The sequence below is a fragment of the Conger conger genome, chromosome 9 (genome assembly GCF_963514075.1).
Source record: "Conger conger chromosome 9, fConCon1.1, whole genome shotgun sequence".
Lineage (NCBI taxonomy): Eukaryota > Metazoa > Chordata > Actinopteri > Anguilliformes > Congridae > Conger > Conger conger.
This window is the reverse complement of record NC_083768.1, coordinates 39,778,326-39,801,523: the sequence shown is the minus strand read 5'-3', so window position 1 is coordinate 39,801,523 and position 23,198 is coordinate 39,778,326. Positions and strand designations below refer to the sequence as shown.

The following is a 23,198-nucleotide window of genomic DNA, read 5'->3' as shown; positions in this document are numbered from 1 at the left end:
ACAGAAAAGCGGGGAAGCTTCCGCTGGGATTGAATTACTGAAGGCTCTCTGCTCTGCCCCTGTTTCAGTATAATTGAGAGCGCAGAGGGAGCCGTGCCGAGCCTCTCCGTCTCGCAATTCAAAGGTGAAGACGAGGGGGGGCTGGAGGGGGGGCTCTGTCAAAGTCTGGAGTCCGCACAGCGCACACTTAAAAACAAGAGAGAAAAAAACATTTCCCCACGAGCATGCCCGGCTGAATCGCTTACCTGGATATAAAGGATTCCGTTTCAGTGAATCATTTAGCACCCGGCCGCCTTTTCCTTACAAGACCTGACAGCAACAAGGAAAATCACCCCTCCGAAACTGGGAGAATACAGAATTACCTTTGCGCTGGTGCTCTTTCACGCGTCAATCAACCCTTCCTCTCCGTTCTCGCCTTCTCCGACTGCCGGTGAGACCACGCAGCCGCTGAGAGATGTTTGCTTTTGCGCGTTTGGAAAAAAAAACGTCTGCCGAGATACTCGTCTGTCGCAGAAACGTTGCAGGATCAAAAAAATTGGGTTGCTTTTGAAAAGCAACAATGAAAAAACAACAGTGTATGAAAGGGTTGTCAAATTCTTTAACTTCGCTGAACCACACTGGAGAATTGTTGTTGTTGGGCTTTTGTTAAGGCTGATATTTTTCTGTCTTTTTCTTGTTTGAATGGTGGGTTATTTGTTTTGTAGTTATGTTTACATTTTATTTCTATTTTATTTTATTAAATATTTTGGTGGAATGTGGTAGCTGCCAATTTGTTCTTTGTTCTAATGGAGCTGCCAACATGTAGGCCAGGCTCTGGATAGCTGTCAGTCTTCCAGACATGTACATTTCATCACGTTGGGCCCCATCAGCTAGCGCTGGAGAGAAGCGTGTGCCCCTCGGTTACCAAGCCTGTTTACGGCCTGTCCTCTTACACGGCTATCAGAAATGTCTCTGATTTATCACAGTGACCCTGTGAGGGAACTGTGCATGCTTCAGTGGAGTGTTCCAGAAGACATCCTATTTGAAGGACTACAGTCTGTCAAGCAAAATAACTAATAAACCAAAACTTAAGGTTTCAGTTGTATTTACTATAGCAGACACTATTATCCTAAGTGACCTATAAGTACATCAAGCAAGGCTGCAGTTCATGAGAAGATAAGAACCAAATAAGAGTGACAAACTGCTTTGTACATGTAAGCTGTTACCTATGGCTGAGCATCATCACCAGATCATATATTGGTGAAGGTTTTTTTATAATCTGGAGATGCATACTCTGTTTTGTGTTTTGAAATTAATGTGGACGGTTATATATATATATATATATATATATATATATATATATATATATATATATATATATTTTTTTTTTTTTATTTATTTTGCATAAGCCACAGCTGGAATAAGCAGGAGCGAGAGAGTCGGACAATAGTGTGAGCAGGTCTAAGGGCTGGGGGGGGAAGGGGCAGGGAGGTGTGTAGCATGCTTAAAAGGGGATGGGGGATTAGTCTGTGGGCGCAAACAGGCTGGGTGGGATAGTTTGGCAGCATGGAGGAAGGCTGCAATGGATGGTGGTGTGTAAGTGACCCTCAGGGGAGGTGTTTTTTGATATTTGGTGTTTCTCTCCCTCTCTCCTCGCTCTCTGCAATGTATTCAATCCTCGGTCACCCCCGAGAGAGCGGGTCTTCTGACAGACTTAATGGACAAGAGGTTGCTCCCAGAGAGAGGCGTTCTGCGGTGAACAGAACGATGTTGGCAGCTCTGGAATAAGTGCCACTTCTTCCCAATCCCCCATCCCCCACCCCTCATTCCCCCCCCCCCCCCCCCCCAGTCGCACAGAACCGATGAATCCAAAGAAACCAAAGCGCTTTCCAGGCCGTGTGTTGGCTTGTTGGCATGTTGGAGTGTTCTACCACATTTGAGGACCACATTAAGCCCTGCTTGTGCCAGAAAGACCACTTTACTGAAACAGCCACTGGGTATGTTTGTTTTACCAAGCAAATCCCTTACTGATGCGCAAAGGTCGTATTATCTACAGATAAGTAACTACAGAAGGAACTATTTAAAACACGACACCTAGATTCAATCAATATGTATACCGCTAATTCACAAAGCTGTTTTATTCTCAAACACAGTTCAACATTCCCTTGGTGATAGCAGGACTAGCAGAAATATTATTCTAGGGAAAAATAATTGTTAAATTTTGATACATTTTAATGTATGTACTGGTCAGTACCTATACTGCCCTTCCTGTCGCAAAACAACCTTTTCAAAAGATGTCATTCTCAACAGCTGCTCCCCAGGTGTGTTAGTGCCCTGATCTGTGAGCCCCAGCCCTGGGGGCTACTGGACATTTCTAAACTCGGAGGACTTCAGTCGAGCCGGGCCCCTGCTGACTCCAGTAACCAAGTAACCAAGCTGTCAATCAGCTGGGCCGGCCTGCGGAGAATCCCGCGCCGGAAGCTTCCGGAAGAGCGGCCGCTTTAATAATGCACCTGTCCATATGGCTCCGACGGCACAGCGCCAGCGCTGGATGCACGGCCAACGCCTGCATGCGCCGTGCATCCTCGCGCATGGTTAGCTGGGGTTATATCTCCGCGCCGTGGAAGATCCCCGAGCAGAGCCAATATCCATGATTTAACACAGGTTCAACTGCCAGATGGCCTTTATGAAACGGATACGTGCACAGACAGATACTGAGCCTGTTGTGTTTGTGCATCTCAGTTTCTGTTAAATGTCAAGCTATATATATATATATATGTGTGTGTGGTAGAACGATAGAGGTGTAGAAAAATGCGCTGAAGAAAGCAACCGCCATTCCTCAGTAGCCACCGCAGTAGCATTTCTGGTCAAATTAACAAGGTTAACAGAACTGAATTTTCTTTGGCACTCACGATTTTTCCATAACCAATTTAGGACTTTGTGCAGCTACACTTTAATGATAACCAATTTACTGACATTAGTACAAATGGCACATAGGAAAACCGAAAGTGAGTTGTAGAAATTGTTTCGATTTACCATAGCGACTATTGAAAACCTTGAAAAGCCTTTGTCATTTGACAGATATTTAGTTTTGTGCATGATTCAGGCAAATATAGCACACAGGAAATATACTCTAAGGTACAAATTATTAGCACAGTTCAAAACATGCTTTTGAATTAGAATCCTTTGTTGCCATTCCTACAGATATTTTCCCTTCTGCCCAGGGTGCAGCTAATGCTAAACACTGTGAGAAGCATTCCACAGTATGTAGTATGCATAAAATCATATAGGAAATCGGCAATAACCAACGCAATTGTGATGCACAGGACGTGTTTTGATGTGCGTAGCGATGCGCTCTTTCATGTGTGCTGTTAACCTTACGCGGGTTTAGATTGCGCTCTCTGCATGAGCGTATTGGCAGTGGTGGGGTAATATTGTGATGCTATGCTCATTCTTCAACGGGCATGCATTTCTCCTTTTTCCTTTTCCCACAATCCACTCCACGGTAATAGCAGGCTTGGAGGAGTGCGTGCGGGGGCTAAGTTAAAAAAAGGGGACCCCCCAGAGCGCCTTCACTTCCGCGCCGTAAGAGGACGTTTGGGCAGGGCTGGCGGGCGGTCCTGTGGCAGATTCCCCCGCAGGACGCTGCGGAACGGGGCGGGGAGGGGGGAGACGACCGTGGAGACGCTCCGCTGGAGGTTTCACATTCGAGGGACAAGATTACAAATCAGGAGACGCCCCCACGCCCCTCTCCTGACAGGCCACAGAGAGGGGGCTGTCGTTGGGGGGCAGGCGCGAGATGGAGGGGGGCACTTTGAGGAGGGAACGAGTCACATCACCAAGCTTTCCTTAGCACAGCGGACTATTGCTCAAAGAAGGCAGCACACATCAGTATTCCTGCCATGTATAATGACCAGTAGTAGTAATAATAATGCAAACTGCAAAAGGGGAGATGGTACATCTGCTTTATATCAAAACGTTTTTGATTTCTGTTCTATCAAGCCAACAAAAATCTCATCGTTTTTCCATATTAAAATATCTGCTGTACAGAATGTATTTTGAAGCCAAAACGTCAGCCTCAATATAATTCCAGTGCTTTCTGCAGCAGGAAGAGTATGAGTATGTGAACTCCTGAGGTACTATACCTGTGCTCCAGAGACCCCCAGCCCACTGGGCAATGGGACATTCCTGATTGCATTCCTGGCAGAGAGGCCCCCCTCAATCCTGGTCCATGGAGAAACAGGACGCTCAGGATTGTGTCAGGCCCTCCCTGAGCATGGCTCACAGGAGAACAGGATGTTCCAAATCTCATTCCTGACTGAGACCCTCCTCCGCCTGGTCCCCAGAGTAATGGGGCCCAATCCTGCAGTGCGGGACCCCCCTCTCTGTCTGTGAGGCTTTCCTCTCGGCCTGGGATTGATTACCAACAGCCTGTCCCCTATCGCACTGTTACTGACGAGGCAGCTGATTGGCCATGTGCCCACAGTTCCATCTTTTCTCATTGGTCATTCATTCAAGTGATCTCTTTGTCTCCGTCTTCATTTATCTGGTGACACCTGTCCTTGACATTGTAATCTTGTACCCGTACGCATGTGCCAATAGACCAGACGAAGACCAGAGGGAGAAAAGCAGGGCTTTTTTTGTTTAGTTTTATTGTGGGGGTGAAGAGGTGGGGGCAGTTGAATGTGTGTGTGTGTGTGTGTGTGTGTGTGTGTGTGTGCGTGTGTGTGCATGTGCGCACGCGCACGTGTGTTTGTGAGTCTGTGAGTGTGTGTATGAGAGAGTGTGTATGTGTGTGCATGCAGAGTAAACCCACACCCCTCCCCTCCCGCCCCACGCAGAGCTCCCCCGGCCCCCCCGCAGAATTAGCCAGCGTCCCGTCTAATGAAGTCCCCGTCAGAACGGAGGGGGCCGGCCCGAATCCGCTGAGGTAATGAACTTCTCTCTCCCAGCGGGGAGGGAGGGAGCGCGGCGAAAACAGCCTCGCTCCGACAGGAAGAGTAGGGGAACGGGGGGAAAAAACATTATCCGGAATGTCTGCCTTTTATTCGCCGAGATCTATTAAATTTCCAGCGCGGCCCCCCGTGTTATATAAAATTATGCTAATGACTTTTGGCCCGCTGCGCTGGCCCCCCTCGCTGGCCCGCGCATGTGCGTTTGGGCCAGGCACCGGGCCACTCAGCGGGGATCGCCTTTTCTATTAAGAAGCCTCTAGATACCTGATGATGAATTCTCTCTCTCCAAATGCTCCCTCCTTTTGTCTAAAATATGAGCGCCTTTCCAAATGACTTCAGAGAGCAGCGTGAGGAGAGGACCACGCCGCCTGGGTCCACCAGGTTTGATAATTACGCGTAGAAATGCAGCGGGGATGCAGGGTTCTGGGGTGCCAGCCAAACCCGTGGCCCCCCTCCCTCCCCCTAAAGAAACCCCCCACCTACCCAATATTTTCCAGGAGCCTGCAGGATTTCAGCCGTTTACTAGCAGAATGTTGCATCTTTTCCATCATAAGGAAACGTAAGGAAGCTCAATGATATGCTATAGTATGTATCGTTTGCCCTGACAGTGTAGTCGTCCATTTTGAAGGTAGGAAGAGACACATCACATTCCCTCACGCAACTCCCTCTGATATCAAACTGGTAGCATTTGTGTAGCATGGTGTACCTAAATAAATAAACCAAACTGCAACCTTTTCATTTAGCATGCATAGCGCTGAGTGCAAGGTGCCATTTTCCTTTGTGAAACACAAAGAGCAGAAGGCCAGTGGCCAGTCGTGGTGAAATGTCTATTGTGGATCCCAGATTTATAACCGCTTACTTGCCTGCAAGCATGATTCCATGTAGCCTGCTCATATGAAACGGTTTTAAGCTAAAGTGGGCTTGGTTAGCAACTTACTTAGTTGGGAGACCTGCTGGGGAAACTGCAATATGTCGCTGTTGTAAATTCTGTCTCTTGGCCAGTAGGGGCAGTCCTCCAACTGGACCAATTAAAAGGGAGTGCTGACGGTGCAACTATGTGGTAGGAAGTGGTATATTTTGGGTGAAAGGTTGAACCAAGGTCCTGTCTCACCATTGTGTTATAGGTCTAATGGTTCAAATAAAGCTTTCTAAGGAAGGCAAATTTTATTCACGCTCAGGATGGCCACAGAATTTGTTGCCTGGCGATATTTCAAATGCTATATGTCTGTTGGTCTACCCAACCAACACTGGCAGAAGGTCATACTGCACCCTATTAAACTGCGTGTCGTAAAAAACAGAAATAATAAACAATGTATCCGGTGTCTTGTAAAACCTTTGTGCAACTGTCTCCTCTGAATCCTGTCTTCCTGATTACGGCTTGTGTGATAGATGGATTTTGGTTCCCCTCGACCCCTGTGTTTGAGGAAGAGATCTCTGTATTTATAGTGTGTCAGCCCATCATTCCCCTTACTTTAAGCTTTTAATTCTCAGTCTTAAAATTTGTAAGACCAGCTAAAAACATATAGTACATGTGTAAGCTTACAGCGTTTTAGCACTGCTATAGCTACACTAGTTTCCAAAGAATGGGATAACCGTGTTTTCCCTCACTGTGTATGAAAATAAAGATAACCCAGAAAATAATTTAACTAAAATTCCAGGACATGAGGTTTCCTTGACAACCCCAAGCCTGTAGCCAATTGGGCTAATTGAGTGATTGAGAAGTCCACTGGCCCTCTGGGAATGTGAGTTTTACTGCCCTGTCCAACCTGGGCCGTGACACATTGAGACTCACCATGGTCAATAATCACAGCCTGCCCTAAACCTGTTTTACTTCGTAATCCGTATCCACATTAGATCCAAACCGGAAGTTCAACCGGAAGTTTGGAGAGCATGAGACCATGTCACGTGTTCGGTTTGGGGATTTTATGAACTTGCTGTAAAGGTAAATTCTGCATTGGAAATTTTTGATTTATTTAATTATTATTACCCAGACAGCATTTGTCAGTGTATGACATGACTGGTGGAAACAGAAACCCTGTGGCAGTTTGAGTCCCGGCTTAGTGCGATACTGGACAGACTACAGCCTGTAGGGTGACACTGGAGGGGCTGAATGGCCTGTTCTTGTCGCTTATTTTTCTCCACTCTTTTCCTTTCCTTGCTGCTGACCCAGAACTCGATCGAGGTCTGCCATCTTCAAGGACTTTACAACCCCTTAAATGTTCTTTCTTGGAGTTGGAAGTAGAAGTTAGGAGCTCCCTAGCTTTAATTTGAGCAAGAAAACATAAGCGCATACCTTTTTGGAACAAAAACCTATGGATCCACCTCTTCCCATCTACCACGTATCTGCCACGTCTGGAACTGTTGTGGCTTCAATCTGACATTTGAAGGAGCAAGGACATTCCATTTGCCTAATTCACATTTTCTCGATTAATCTGTCTTAATTTCTTAAGAAAAAGACTGCAAGAAAGAAAGAAAACAAAAGGGGTGAAAAATAAGCGAGTGGAATGAGCCCTTGGTGTTTTCTCATGTTCAGATGTTCTTGCCATTTAAATGGCAGTCCTGCCTACACAGAGAACTGCCATCATCCAGTTACTAATCTACTTCCTTAACCGCTGTACTTGAGATCTGAATGATGCCTTGAATGACTCGTACATGGATTTTAGCTGATTTGAATTTTGGCAGGTATGATTCGCAAAGCATAACTGTACTTTCTGATGGATCACTTCAATTCAGCAGCTGTCACTGCTGTCCAACCCTACCATGTTCCCCTGCTCTGCACTGATTCTGTGCTGTGTGATTTTGTATATATAAATAATATTAGTATGCATGTGCTTTTTAGCCACTTGAATCAATGCTGTGTATATGCAGCATTGCGCTTCCTAATAGACGAGGTCCGTCTATTTGTAGCCACCAGCACACAGACAGGAAAATGGCCTTGGAGTGGGAGCCTGTAGGGTCCTTTTGTTCGGAGTATCAGGCCCGTGCTGAGAGTGTAATTCTCAGGAGATCCTAAAGTAGACTGAGGCCCATTTTTATTTCTTTTTCTTTTTTTTAAGGTGTTGACTCAGCCAAGTGGCTTCTCTAAGGCTAAACCCCAGAATTTGCCTGAGAATACTGTAATAAATGTGAGTTCATGTGTGTATGTGCTGGAAGCGGGGCAGACTAAAGTCTGTATGACCCTGGTCTGGTCATCGTAACCGTCAGGCTCTGAACCTGAAAAACAGGCTAGTGTGTCACAGGTGTGACTCAGAAAAGGACTCCAAGCCCCATAAACACCTGGGTTATTCTTGGACTCTTAAGGAGGTCAAGCAAAGAGCTACTGAAGCTGGCTTAGACTGAAGACACAGGCTTCGTCGGAAGGCCTAGTTGTGATGGAATAGATTCCAATGCCTTTAATTGGCGTGCAAACCACGGTAGCCAAGAGGGTACTGGGAGTCTGGCAGGGTTGAGCTGGCATGTTGGTATTTTCCTTCTACCGTGGGTAGTGTCTGTTTTCATTGAATTATCGTCCCTTTGATTTAGTGCTCAGACAAAGAGGACTAGCAGCATGTGCCTATTACGATATGTAGCGCAAGCTGTCCTCTCGATTAGATACAGGCGCCACAAGTAGCTATTTAGAGTCAAGATGCCATAGGCCAATCTTCTGATAGACCCTCTAAGACTCTGGGGTGTAGCTGAAGAGTCGCAGAGTGGCTTTGAATTCTCTCTCCAGCTGGAAAATATGGTAAAGCCACTTGTCATAAAAGGCCACTTTAATGACTGGACCAACATTCTCGGCGATATTTGAAAATAACTCCCCTTCCCTTTCTTTGATACCTGGTTTCACATACAGTATCTTTTTCAGATCAGCCTCACCCTGATTGGCCCCTTCATGGCACTCCTCTTTTTTGAAATTCTAAAATCCGTTATTCTACAAGAAATACATTTTCATGGTCCGGTCACCACACAGTACAAAGAATCGAACACAAAATGATTAACTCGTATCAACCGCAGTAACCGCGCTAGGTTTACGGTCCTGTTTTGTTTGTTTGTCGGGGGAAGTAAATGGTGCGTGCCAGTGGTGGTGAAAATGTTGTCATATACTGTGCTAATTTAGGCTACTCATTACTGTAATAACTGCTAAAAATTCCAAATGTGTTTGATGTTTCTCACTTCAAAAACATATGCATCTTTTATGTTTTGGAGACATACTGAGAGTCTCAGAGTCAGGTGAGTACATGTTTATTAGCCGAGCATCTGGCCTTTGTAATCATTTACCTTCTCTCTCTAACGGATCCAGATGTTTTTCGCTGAGAGAACACTCGCAGTTTAAATTTCCGTGAACTATAGCGAGTTGCGCTGCTTTGTTGAATTTTAATAGCTGCCATATTTTCTTCTCCTTTTTTCATGTGCTTTCTCTCGAGTGCGGTGACTTCTTCGCTTGCGGTTTCCGCGCGCGACCGACCGCCTGACGCTGTTCCGAGACGCATGGCCTCGGTGATCATGCGCCATCGGCAGGGTTGTCTCCCTGCTGATTGGACGCCGCCGAGCGGGCCCGATGGATGCGGCTGTGCAGATGCCTTTAAGAAGAAACCTGGTTAAAGATTCACCGAGCCCCAGAGAAACGCATAAATCTGTGTATCAGGCTCCTCTGTTCCCGTGCCAACCGCTCAAACTGATAATGAATTCCCTGTTACTGTTTCTGGGCCTCTGCAGTGTTGTCAGAAGCAGTGGAGGGGGGTGAGTGAGGGAGGGGGGAGGGGGGGGTGTCTCGGCCAGAGCAGACAGGCTAGACATTTTAATTAAGCTGTACGTGGCTTTTAAACCCTATTTTTGTCAAACGTCTGATTTTAAACATCTCTCTGAGGCATGTCATCCCTTCAAACACGCGCACACAGGCTCATGCACACGTAGGCCTACTAAAGCATACATACAAATGTACACACATCCAAGCATGCACATATGCACATGCACAGACAGACACACGCACGCGCACACACACACACACACACACACACACACACACACACACACACACACACACAGCATTTCACAGTCCAGGGAATGTCAGTCAGTAGTTCACAGCTGCACCGCCGTTCCCCGGCCCTGATACGCTGTCCTTTTGGCAGTGACACAGGTACCACATTGTCACGGAAAGCCTTCATCCTAAATCACCCCCCCCCCCATTCCCCCCCATCCTCCAGAGGCATATAAATGCATCGAGATATGAGAGGAGCGAGCCTGATATTCCGGAACATTCTCTGCCCCTCCTGCCTCTCTCTGAGTCAGCCAGCTGTAATGTGCACAACCGGAGAGACCGAGACGAGACGTGCGGATGAACCCTGTTTGTTTTACCTCTGATATTGCGGCGGCTTTGTTGGAAGGGAGAAAATAACAGTTTTCATCTCAAGGAGTTTTCAGGGGTGGGGGTGGGGAGGGGGAGGAAGGAGGGAGGGAGAGGGGGAGAGAGAGTGAGCACAGGCCGTCCCCAGTGGCTCCATAACTAGACACAGAGCGTTGCGAGCAGAGCGAGGCAGAGCTCCCCGGCGGACCTGCTGATTGGACGGCTGCGGGGAGCCGGGGGAGGTGTCAGGAAGTGAGCTTGTGTGCCCGGGAGGCCGTAGGAGAGGGCCACACGAGACACTCCACTTCTTCTCCGCTCCCGCTAAGGACGTACTGCCAGTGTGATCCCACCTCCATTACCGTAAATCAGCCCCCCCCCCCCCCCCCCCAAAGCCATTTTAGCAAGGGGAGGGGGGGGATGTGATGTAGTTGTACACACACATTCGTAAACACAGATAGACATTCACACACATACACAGTGAAGCACACGCAAGCAGATATGCACAGACACACACAAAGAAACACCATTAGACAGTGTAGTTTCCAAGATAGGTAGGTAGAGAGTCATGAATTTGAACTGGGACCTGGTGTTTGTGATCTGAGATCAGTGGGGAGAGCTGGCCAAGGTGGCTCTGCTTGCAGAGAGCTGATCTGAGATCAGTTTAGGGGCCAGCTGAAGTGACTCTGAATTGACCTGAAGTATCTTGCACATGCAGTACTGGCCATCTGAGGGCACTGTAACTATAGCGACAGGAATTCTGTTTACAGCTCTGGTCTGGGTGGAAGGTCACATGGAGTGGGAGGGGTGGTACAGGGTTTCGTTTCTCTTTCTTGTTTTAGGAAAACCACATTTTTTAAATGCTTTATTTAGCATTTGTTACACAAAAACACAGTAACCAGCAAACCCCAGCAACAGCCCAGATATACAGACAGGAGTACATGTGTATTAAAATGTGGATCATAAAGGAAGGTACCGTAATTATTCCAGATGTTCTGTAAAAACAATTCTTCAAATGATCAGTACTCTCATCACAAAGATTGCAGAAGAGTGACCATTTGAGAGGAAATAAAGGGTTCAATGTTTTTCGTCCCATTATGTTCTACTGTAAGTACTGTAACATAATTTGACCATCATTACAAATGTGCTCTGCCACCAGAAAATTGAGTAGACTATTTTTCAGCGTGATTTAAAAAGCCATAGTACAGTAAAAAAAAAGAAAGAAAGAAATGCTACATTTCAGAATCAGATTTATTTTTTCCACATGTTCTCCCTGTAGAGAGTCAGACGTATCTAACTCATCTGATACACGGCCATCTGAAGAGTGTGCTTCTCTGAGCGGTGTGTTTCTTTTGGCAATGGACATTATTTTTTTAATGGGGAGGAGGGGAGATTTTTGTGAGAGCGACCATTTTGTTTCAGGGCTTGTGTGTTTGTTTGCTCTTAGCTGGCTAACAGCAGGCGATGTTATAATCAGAGCCGTCCGCGCTAAAGGTTACTCACGACTGTGACCACACAAATGTCTCCATCTGCTGTGTTCACATTCGTGAAAACTTCCTTTTCAGATTTACATCGGCGTGTAAACTGAGCACGTCTGATCTGAACCGATCATCACAGGAGCTTTGAGGCGTAGGCCCTTTGCCATAACTGCATGTGTTTTTATTGAGAGCGAGTTAGAGAGAGAGAGAGAGAGTGTATGTATGTTTGTGTGTGATTGTACTGTATGTGAGAGAGAATGAAAGCAAGATCAAGAGTGTGTGATAGAGGAAGAGACAATGTATGTGTTATATGGTTATGCAGAGAGAAACGGCTTGTGTGAGAGAAAGAGACAGAGAAAGAATAGGTGATTGTGTGTGTGAGAGAGCGTCTGTGTGTGTGTGTGTGTTTGTGTGTGTGTGAGCGAGCGTCTGTGTGTGTGAGAGAGCGAGTGTGTGTGTGTGTGTGTTTGTGTGTGTGTGAGCGAGCGAGCGTGTGTGTGTGCGTGTGTGTGGGAGGGGGGCTGCGGTAGCTCAGTGCTCATTTCTACAATAGGCCATTCCATTAACACCCCACCTGGAGCCTCTCTGCTTTGATGGGTCACAGCTGGTTTGAGGGCCCAACTGAAGAGCCATACAGGGGGCCGGCCTGGCATCGGCGGGCCCCGGAAACAGCCTGCCCCGCGTCACGCACCAGTCCCCGCGCCAGGTGACACCCTCCCCCGCCTCTCCCCTCCCCCGAATGGGCCGCCTGCGTCCGGGACGGGGGCTTTATGGGCGTTGGGGCGACGGCGGTGAAAGCCTGAGTCAGCGCTGTCAGGGCAGGCAGCGGCCGTGCGGCGTTATGGGCTGAGTGTTATTTACTTAATGGCTCCGCCTCTCCGTCCAAACTCATTTGCGGGGGGTTAATAATCTGTGTGGGTGCGTGACAGAGTTCTGCTGCCGCAACGCTAATGGCTTCTGCCCGACTGGAGCCGAGCCGCTATTCCACCGCGGCACGAAACCTGCTCTTCCCCCGGACCCGTCCCGAAACCCGAAAACATTTAAGCAGGTGTACTTCCACACTCCCGTACCGTCACGGCCCCTCGGAGGGCCGTTCGCAAGCCTCGGGGTCCGCTGAGCGTTAAACGGTCGGCCGTTATCTCGCCGCTGTTTGGAGTGGGAACGCCGTACCGGGCGTGAAGCGAGGCCGTTTGAATGCCTCCAGCCTCCTGGGGTCAGCCTCCTGCTGCACCGGCTGAATTCCGCCTGGCTCCTGGCCTTTTCCCTCTCCGACACGGGCTTGTCCTCTGTTGTTGGAAGGATTTAAAGCTGAACCAACTGCAGAACTGCCAAACAACAGAACTAACTGATTGAGGAAGGTCGAAAAGTCCAGCATCCATCTGGGCGCAAAGACCATAGATTTTCTTTCTTTCAGGCCAATTCGCTTCCTCAAACTGCAGCTGTGATGTAGACAATTAGAGGTTATGAATAGAATTTAAACTTAAATATTCCAATGCAATATAAGACTACTAAACAGTGCTAAGTAAAGAATAGCTTTCAGTTTTCAGAACGTTCTGAAGCCAGAGACTCTCTGGTCCCCTAATCGGCCAATCAGTATTCGGTCATGCCTGGTGAAAGCCAATCGGTGGTTACATGTCGAGTCCGGTCTCTGTTTGTGAAACTGTCGCACAGGTATGGTGATAATGGGTTGATGTTAGCTCACACTGTTTGATATAGCTTTTCTTTTTTCCAAGTCTATTTGACAGTGCTCACAATAACTGAAAATAATATCATGGAATATTTATTTCAGTGTGAACAAGCTGAAACTGCAGTACCAAATACCAAAGTACTGAATTAAACTCCCTCTGTTTAATTCAGTTTTCCTATAGAGTGCACACACCGGAAAAATAATTAACCTGAGGTGGGATCAAGGGTTTTTTCTCATTACAGTGGCCACTGAAAATGTTAAATGTAACATTTATGAAAATGTTAAATCCACAATTATGCTTCGAGCATAAGCTCTAATGGTTAACACTATGTTAAACATACTGTTCGTCAGTGTTCAGTTGCAGCAGTTTGTTTTGATTGCACACAGAGGTACAGTCTGTTTTAATAAAGTGTGAGAATTATCTGATGGATTCTAAATGGGTTTTTTTTCTCTCTCACTCTCTCGCTCTCTCTGCTGCAAATTTTTTTGAATACATTGCAGGAGATAAAACTGGCCATCTTGCAAACAAGTCCTCCCATTTCTGGAAGGGCTTGTGAAAATGTAAAATGCTTGTAAATAAGGTTTTACACCCTGAGCTGGCCAATGGAAGATGGGCTCCCCCTATGGGAGGTCCTGCTCACTGGTTTGCCCACTGTCACCCTCAGTGTATCATGGAAAAGATTTATTATATACACTATATATGTAATGTGTGTGTGTCTGTGTATGTGTTGTTATTACACAATTATCCGTGTGTGTTTTAAGATCTTACACAATATCAGTCTGATATCAGTGTTATGAATTAATCTTTTTTATTAGAATATTATGGCACAATAATATCTGTCTGGTATGCCCCTTATTTAGCATACTGACTTCATAAATTTTCCAAATTATTTAAAATTTTACATGCACACAATATGCTGTGAGTATAAGCCGGCAGAATTGGGCTGATATAGCACCTATTTTAATCACGAGCACACATGACTGGAAACTTCAGGCAACAGCACCAGCGCTGAATAAGGCAGTTTGGCAGTTTTGTCAGTTGGTTGCGTGACACTGAGCAGCCCGATCACAGTGCTCAGCCAGCGGTGACGTCATAGCAGGTAAAGGTGAGGGGCGATGAAAGCTCGCATGGCATTAACCTCGCGGAGCGCAGCTTTGGACATGCGGGTGCTGATCTGAAGCACTTCTGCCACGTTTCTTCCTGAAGATCTCGTTAAAAACGGACGGGTGTCGGAGAGCTCGGGCCGCCTGGCCCCAGCGCGCGTGGTGTCTCTGTTCCTTTTCTTCTCCTCTCTTCTCCTCTCCCTCTCTTTTCTGACAGGCCTGTCAGGGAGACGTGCAGTTCTGTACGTTGGCGCATTCTGTCCGTTAGTGCACTGACAGAAGTGAACCTGCTTCAGACACACGTCCGTGTTTCTCCAGGCAGGCCCCAGAGGCTGTACAGAGTGATTCTCCCTTTTATGTTTCCACCCACTGGAAATAGATCTTTTTAATGAAGGTGGAAGAATTTCCCCCCCCCGATTAAATTCTATCTATTTGCAGAAATTTTTTACTTTGAGCCCAAGGGTCTAAATTGTCTTTATTAACTTTTTTTTTTTGGTGAACCAGTTTCTATCCTATTTTCTGTCCTTCTAATCTGAAGTGCCCTGCTGTGCTGCAGTGGTCAGCCCGTCTCTGTGCTGTAAAGCCAGGCTGCAGACGCTGTCCCCTCCTCCTGCTGAAGACGAGCAGAGTGCTCAGGTAATGGATCTCCATTCTCTCTGAGCTGCTGATCCGCTCTGCTCCTGTCTCAGTTATCTGAGCTGCTGATCCACACTGCTCCTGTCTCAGTTATCTGAGCTGCTGATCCACTCTGCTCCTGTCTCAGTTATCTGAGCTGCTGATCCACACTGCTCCTGTCTCAGTTATCTGAGCTGCTGATCCACTCTGCTCCTGTCTCAGTAATCTGAGCTGCTGATCCACACTGCTCCTGTCTCAGTTATCTGAGCTGCTGATCCGCTCTGCTCCTGTCTCCGTTATCTGAGCTGCTGATCCGCTCTGCTCCTGTCTCAGTTATCTGAGCTGCTGATCCACTCTGCTCCTGTCTCAGTAATCTGAGCTGCTGATCCACACTGCTCCTGCGGCGGGGTGGAGAGTGGAGCGACCGCCTGCAGGGATCTTTCAGTCCCGCCTCCTTCGGCTGGTTTGGCCTTCGGCTGGTTTGGCCTTCGGCTGGTTTTGCCTTCAGCGGTGCGGCGTGCTGAGTTTGCTGAGTTTGCTGAGTTTTGTTCTGTCGCCTGTCCGTCCCGCTGCCAGATTCCCCGGACCAGCCTGGGCCTGGCGTGGCTGATTTTCCCGGATTGGGGGAGGGATCTGTTGAACGTTGCATGTACTCCTCACAGGTCTGCCATCCCGTCCTGGAGCAGAACCCTGTGCCGGCCCGCGGGCAGGCCTGATGAATTAAGGATGGTGTGTTAGAGGGCCAGCAGGAGCCTGGTGGGGGGCAGCGCAGTGGGGTATGAGACCAGAGGAGAGGGGCAATGGAGGAGGGGGGTTTGGACTGTAATCATTCAGACACATCAACAGCATTAGTTCACATACAGGCAAGTGTCCTAAAGAACACCTCCTGAAATTAAGTTTTTGTTTGCATAGTTTGTGTGTTGGGGGTAGCTATCTAGAGACACTCTGTATTTTCCGTATTTTTACACCACCAGACTGAAGGTTTATTTTTCCGGCATTCCTGTTTCTGTTGTCGCTACTGCCAAATTTCCAAACGGGAGTACCGACCAGATGCTTGCACCGTGCGTTCCGCACTGTCTGTCTGAGTCGAGTTTCTTTACAATTCACCCCAGCCCTCTGCAGTGCTCTGGTTATTGTTTGAGGTTTTTGTGAGTGTGGCATTTCTCTCCGAGATCAAGCGAATTTTCAAAGAGCAGCAAAAAGAGGAAAATCAGACCAGACCTGGAAGAGGGTCTCATTGCACATGCTGAGAGTGCTAAGAGAGTAGATGGACATTGACTGAGGAACATGCACGACCAGGGACTCCCATTTTTAATGCCAGATGAGATTACTAACACACAACCAAACACTATGTTCTATGTTTAATCTGGTTCTCACCACACAGATGGGTTTGGAATGTGCTTGAATAAAATCTACCTATATATGAGGCTAGAATATACCCTGACATTCATTTACACTCTCACTTTCTCTCTCTCTCACTTTTTCATTCACTCAGTCCCACACAGACACACACACACTTGAGGGTGAATGTACCCTAATCTATAAATAATTTTGTGTATAGTGTCTCTGAACCAGGCTTTGCTTGTACAGTCAAACTCTTAGTGAGCTTTATTGTTGTGTAGCCACTGGCCCTTCTCCCAAGATTTCAGGTGTGCTGAGAGCTCCACTCTCATGCGCAGGTGAGGTGGAGATTTCACAGTGAGCTCTTCATTAGAGATGCAGTTACAGGTCAGAGGCTGAGAAACACCCGGGTGGCTCTCAGGTTTGTTTGGCTTCAGTATTTACATTGTATTACCTCACTGGATTAGTGCACATAGAGCCCCATCAATTAAACCACTGCCTGCTGACATCAAGCAGAGGAGCAAAGAGCCAAAATGTCACATTATCCAGTGTGGTTCTGAGCCAGAATGTCAGCTGTTTCCCACTATCCACTTTGGTTCTGCACCCAAAGCCGGTGAAGTCTACTGTGTATCTCTTGTCTTTTCCTGATGTGAGCTTTGGTGGTCATGCTTGTAGCTCAAAAGGGAACAGATTTTGTACAATCAAAGTGCTTACAGATGTTCATCTTCAAGTTTGCTGGGTGCTTTTTCTGTTACACCTGGGAACTTAGGTGAAAACTGTCTGTAAAATACACAACAGAAGTGATGATGGATTGTTGATGAATTCATTGATTATGTGTTGTGTTTGTGTGTGTTTGCGCAGAGGAAGGACTGAACCACGAGTGTAAGCTGTGCAGCCAGACGTTCGACTCCCCGGCCAAACTGCAGTGCCACCTGATCGAGCACAGCTTCGAGGGCATGGGGGGCACTTTCAAATGCCCTGTCTGCTTCACAGGTTAGTCAGAGAACATGTCATCCAACAGGTGAACGGCCCATGCACAAACGAGTTTAGAGCTAGAGCCATTTTATTAATTGCATTCACAGTGTGAGAAAGTAAGGAATGGTTATCTAGTTTGGATGAGGAAGAAACTCAAGGATGTGTTCCAATGCTCCAAGAAATGTATCCTGCTTTCCTCCACTTGTCTCCTTCTTTTATTTAGGAAGAGGACAGGAGGATGCTTTTTCTAATATTATCATAATAATTTGTTATTTAGAGCTGGTGCTTTCATCCAAAAGTTGACTTACAGTTGATTAGACTAAATGGGACAGTCCCACCAGGAGCTATGGGTGTTAAGGCTGAACAGCTGAGTGGATCTTATTGTGGCTACACCACCAACCTTCTGGGTCCCGGTCATGTACTTTAGCCACCAGGCTACAGGCTGCCTACCTAATATTTGAGTACTCCCGGCCCCCCACACTAAGGACAAAGCCTGCAGCAGTTTGCATCCGGGGTTTTATGGGTTCTGGCAGTACATCCACATGATCACTGTTTGTATGAACTAGTTTTACATTTTTAGTACTTAGCTTTTTGCCTCACAAACAAATGCAAGTGTTGGTTTCAGTAATGTTGTTGATCGTTGAAATCGACAAACTGTGAAAGAATGGAGAAATCGCTGAACTCGACAAAGCTCAAGGAAATCTTTGAGAAACTGCAGCCAGAAAATGAACTGCGTCTAATTGCATTGATTAAAAGTAGCACTTGCAACTTTTAAGTTGTTTGTAATTCTGTAACAGCAAATGAAATTTACTCCAGGTTTCTGCCTGGAGCTCACCTTCTTACTTTTCTTAATTTAATGTAGGCAGACAACTTCTTTGTCACTTGGGCGCCTGTTTTGCAGAAGTGGTATACTGAAAATAAGCTTGTATTTACTGCTGTTTGCCAGTAGCTGGCAATGCCTCACATTGGACCTCAATGTTAACCCGTATGCACGGGTCGGGAGTGTTCGATGTGTAAAGCTAAACTGTATTGACAAATTACCCTTGATCAAGGCTTCTGATATGCCAATAACTGGCTTTAGACAGGGAGTGCGGTCTGAAACAGGGAGTGATTTCTAAACTGGGTGTAAAAAATACATTACAAAGGGTTATGGCTGGAGTCATAATAGGAGATATTTTAATGTCTGCCCTACTACCCTCTCAAATATGAAACAAAAGAATGCTGTCAATGGCAGAAGTCGTGCGAAGATGTGCTAATTGCTGAAGTCCAGCCAGTAGCCAGTGTCACACTGCGATCGAGGGGGGTCTCTCCTGTGGGATGGGTTCTTATCTGCAGGGTCGCCAGGTTAATTACCTGTTTAATGGAAACCAGGAACACCTCAGCTCTTCCTGGTCTGATTCGCCACTCCTCCCAGCAGCCCCGGATCGGCCGCTCACGGTGCAGAGCGGCAGTTAGGGTGCTGGACTCTGGCCTTGAGTGCTGTTAGTTAGAAAATCACGGATTCTGTTATTCAAATGTCAAAATCTGGGGTAGTCACAGAATATTCGAACATCCAATCCGTTACGGAGCTAAAATGTTTCACGGGCAGTTGCTAGAACGCAGCCCCAGTGAAACGAAAAGACCCAGCGGTGACTATGAGGGGCAGGATTCTGCTTTCTGTACCTCCAGCAGATAGCCATAGAAAGGGTACACAATGGGGCCCCAGAATATGTCTGGACAGAGGTGGGGGGTGAGGGGCAGGGGGGGGGTCTGAACTGAATGGCCTTGGTGACAGGGGGTTCATGATTAAGGGTCCCCCCACTGTCCCACTGAGCAGGGGAACAGAGCCCCCCATTCAAAAGAAACCCCTGGAAAGAGAGATGTGGACGGGACATAATGAGGCAAAGGAGGAGGTCTTACCACTACCCCACCCTGCCCCCCCACTCCCAAAGCCCCCTGAGGTGAAGTCCCTATGGCAGGAGGGCCCTGTCCCACCTAGACTCCCCCCTCCCCCAATCCAATGCCACCCCTGGAGGAGCAGTGGAGTGATCATCATTCTCTTTTTGCAGACGCTGAATAAGAAAAGTGACAATGGGGGCCATTATGCACCCTGCTCAGAAAATTCATTCTGGTGCTAGGAGAGTAAAAGTGTCTGACTTGGATCCAGCTGTGTCTCCAAGAAGGTGTAGGAGTTGAGTGCCTTTGCTTCCGCCCAGCCTTTTCTTATGGAAAGGTGTCAGAGGTGTCAGATCTTTGTTAAATCTGGCCGTTGTGATTGAATGATGATGTCACCACTCTGTGGTGTGAATGGGGTGTGGCTCAGTGGTTAGCGTGGCGAACACACCCTGTCGTTCTACAGGCGATCCCAGCCCAGCAGCCTGCTCTGGTTACCTGGACACAGGCACGCCCTCTCAGCCAGAGAAGTGCAGCTGCTAAATGATAAAGAATTCAAGAAGGGCGGTAAAAAAAAAAAAATTTGAGATGATATTTCATCATCATGTCTCGCTCTCTGTGTAGCTTCACTCTGTCAGTGGTGTACACAGAGCTCAGAGCATGCAGCATATGGCATAAAACAACTGTGACATATTGTCGAACAAGCATTCTGATACTCCCCTCTTTCTCCCCTGGCCCCTCTCTCCTCCCATCATAGAAGCTCTCTCACTCTTTCTCGCTCTCGTGCTCTCTCTCAGCAGTCCTGTGTGTACTTGTGCAGGGGGGTGGGATCGGGGGGTGATATAAGGCCCCTGTCCTGTCCTAGGCCTCCAGGGGTGTGGATGATTGCTTCTCTAGCCCCCTGGGACATGTTACTGCCCCCGTGCCCAGGACCAGGAGAGATACAGTGACCCCCCCATACGTGCCTGACTCTCCCCACAGTGGGGCCTGTTCAGTAAGACCCCAGCTGGTCTGATTAAAATGCCCTGGAAGCAGACTGCTCTCCTTTTCTCCTGATCTTCTCAGGGTGAATGGCAATTCCTCCAGGTAATTCCAGCCTGTTTGCAAGAGGTGGCAAACGTCTGTTAATCTCTCCAACTGTCCACCATCCAGTAACGCTCATTTCCATTGGCTGCAGAAAGTTGTATGCAAACTGGAGAGAGGAGGAGAGGGTGAGAAGAGTAGGGATCCATGGGGCTGAAAAGAAACTGAAAAGATTCTTGTTCTCCACTTTCTCTGTCTGCAATCATGTAGCATTTTTCATATATGCTAGCAATAACAGAAATGGTGTGTCTTGTATAGCTGAGCAGTACTGTGTGTGTGTGTGTAAAGAGGGGAGTGTTAGACGGGGGGTGTGGGGCCTGGGGTGGGGAGAGGTAACAGAGGAGATGACAGTGGCTCTCTCTGGGAGGGTGGTGGGGTGTTGGCACATGTCAGAAGTGGAGGAGCCTGCAGGTAAAACACTGAGCCTCCCCCAGGCCGGGGGGCCTGAAAGGAGAGAGAGGGAGGGGGGGCTGTGATGGGGAATAGCTCACACAGACAAACAAACAGAAACACACAGAGAGGAGAGAGAGGTAAAAGATGAAAGCCACATGGGTTTTTCAGCTGGGACACTGAATGGAAATGTTTGTTTCCATGCAGAACCACCGCACACAGACACACACACTCCCCCACACATCCCATCCCTGGGTACACCTGAAAATCTCTCAAACTACAAGTGAAAGTTTAAACTATCCAAGCCAACGTTTCACTGGTAGCTACTTGAACAACATGCTAAGCTATAAACCCTGGTTTCCCTGGCACTCGGCACCAGGGGCGGCCCTTCTGAACTTGTTGTTTGTGTCAATAATGAGTGGGCCATGTCCACACTATGGACCACACTATCAGATTTCTCGTTAGTGAGAGGTTGTGGACCCCAGACAAATCAATCAGCATGCCTGAACACTTTTGGGTAGTATTGGCATTCACAGTGCACTTCAGTAAGAGAAGCAGAGAATAGCGAGACACTGTGGGTACTTAGCTAAGCTAAGCTAAGGTAACACCGGCATTACGCCCACCATGTTCTCCAGAAGAAAGTTCACCAGAAAGGCATTTTCTGAATTGTTTATTAGTTTCTACCTCCTGTCTGGTATTATTTGCATTAATACTGCGGGGCAGTGAAATTGTTTAAACAGCCTGTTAGTTGTGTAATTCATAGCTGGTGTGTGGCAGCAATTAATTCTTGGAGAAACATCCTTGGGTGGGGAGGGGTTGTGAGCAGTGGCTTGGTATGATAAGATGAGATTGTCCTCTCATATACAGTTTAATATCAGTTTTGTTGCTGTCTGAAAATGACCTGCCCCCCCTCCTTCCCATCCCAAAGCAAGGCGAGTTTGGCCCTGGAGAAAGGCCTGTGATTGGTGGCCCCTGAGAGCTAATCAGGAGCTTAATCTCGGCGCGGTCTTCCCGCAGCGAGGCGGCTTTGGCCCTTTGACCCACCCGCTCCTCTCCCCGCCACCACGCAGCGAGGGCGCGGAAAAGTTGTTTTCTCTCTCCCTGTGAACTTTTCTTAGGGGGCGAACGCTTCGTTCTGATTTCTGTCTCCTTCTTCCTCTCCGTTCTGTTTTTATCCGTGCCCGCTGGGAAATGCCGACGGCTCCACCGACACGCGAGCCATAACAAACGCTCTCTGAGATCGTGCCTTCCTGTGACCTCTGACCTTCCCGTTTCACTTAATTTCAGAGCCATGAAGCTGGCTAAATGCTTGCTTACTGATGGTGTTACCGGGGCCAAGTTACATAGGAGAAATATTGGAAACTGGGGCCGCCTTGCTTTTAAATGGCTGGTATAGGTTCTGCCAAACATGGTCAAATTGTTTATTTGTGCTTGACATGCTTTCAAATATCAGACTTGGAAGCAGATGGATAGTTGCAAATGTATACGTTCAGATTGTATAGAGGGCATGTGCTGCTTATGTTTCTTACTCTCTTGAGCATTTTACAGTAAAATGTTTTTGTTGTGGTGTGTAATGGTGCCAGTAATGATAGTAAGCAGAATACTGTGGAATCTGCCTAAATGACTGTGTGGACAGAAAATCAGCCTGTTCTCCTTATTATAGTGTTGGCTGTTGTAAGTCCTAGAGGCAGGACATGCCGCGATGTTTGAGCCCGCATGCTCAGCCCAGCGGTGGGTTAAGGCTACAGGGATGAGGGTCACAGTTAGATCTGTACCCGGAGAGATGTTCCTCACCAGCATCTTTGCCTGTTTATTGGAGCGATCCTTATCCAAGGCGGTTTCCCACAGGCAGAGCGGAGCTCTCGCCCGGACAGAGTGACCTCTCTGTTCTTTCCACACGGTCCCAGATAAGCTTCTCACCGCAGTGTCTCTGGTGGCTTGGGGACAACTTTGCTAAAGTCGGAATTCACAAAAATGCTTGGAATATTATGAACTAAGGTGATATGTTGGTTGTTTTGCTGTATAAAAATAGATATTTTTGGCAGCTGTTGCATGTAAATCCACCCCTCTGATTGGATTTTATTTCTGTTTCAGTTGTCTCTCTTCTGTGGCTGCTTCTGTGGTTTATCATTTTCAAATTAATTTCAGTCCATTTACTGAATTCACCAAATTGACTTTGATTTGACCTCTAAACCACAGAGGCTGCACCCCAGATTGTGCTTGAGGGAGAGGTAAATTTTGCATGGCTTGTCGATCTGCATAAAGTTTTGGAGTCTTTGCCTTTGGCTGAGAGGCATAGAGCCTTGTCACAATACACACACACACACACACACATATACACACACACATGCACACGGCACACTGATTAACAGTGCAGACACTAAAAAGGCGCTTTCTTC

The 23,198-nt window shown here is 47.3% G+C and overlaps 1 protein-coding gene across 2 annotated transcripts in view; it reads left to right on the top strand.

Moving 5' to 3' along the window:
• Positions 1-23,198, top strand: part of LOC133137843 (zinc finger protein 521-like) — a 122,763-nt gene that overhangs the window by 82,436 nt on the left and 17,129 nt on the right. For both annotated transcript variants that reach the window (XM_061256224.1, XM_061256223.1), the window contains exon 6: positions 17,341-17,472. In XM_061256224.1, the coding sequence (XP_061112208.1) occupies positions 17,341-17,472 (132 nt within the window). The remainder of the gene's footprint in view (positions 1-17,340; positions 17,473-23,198) is intronic.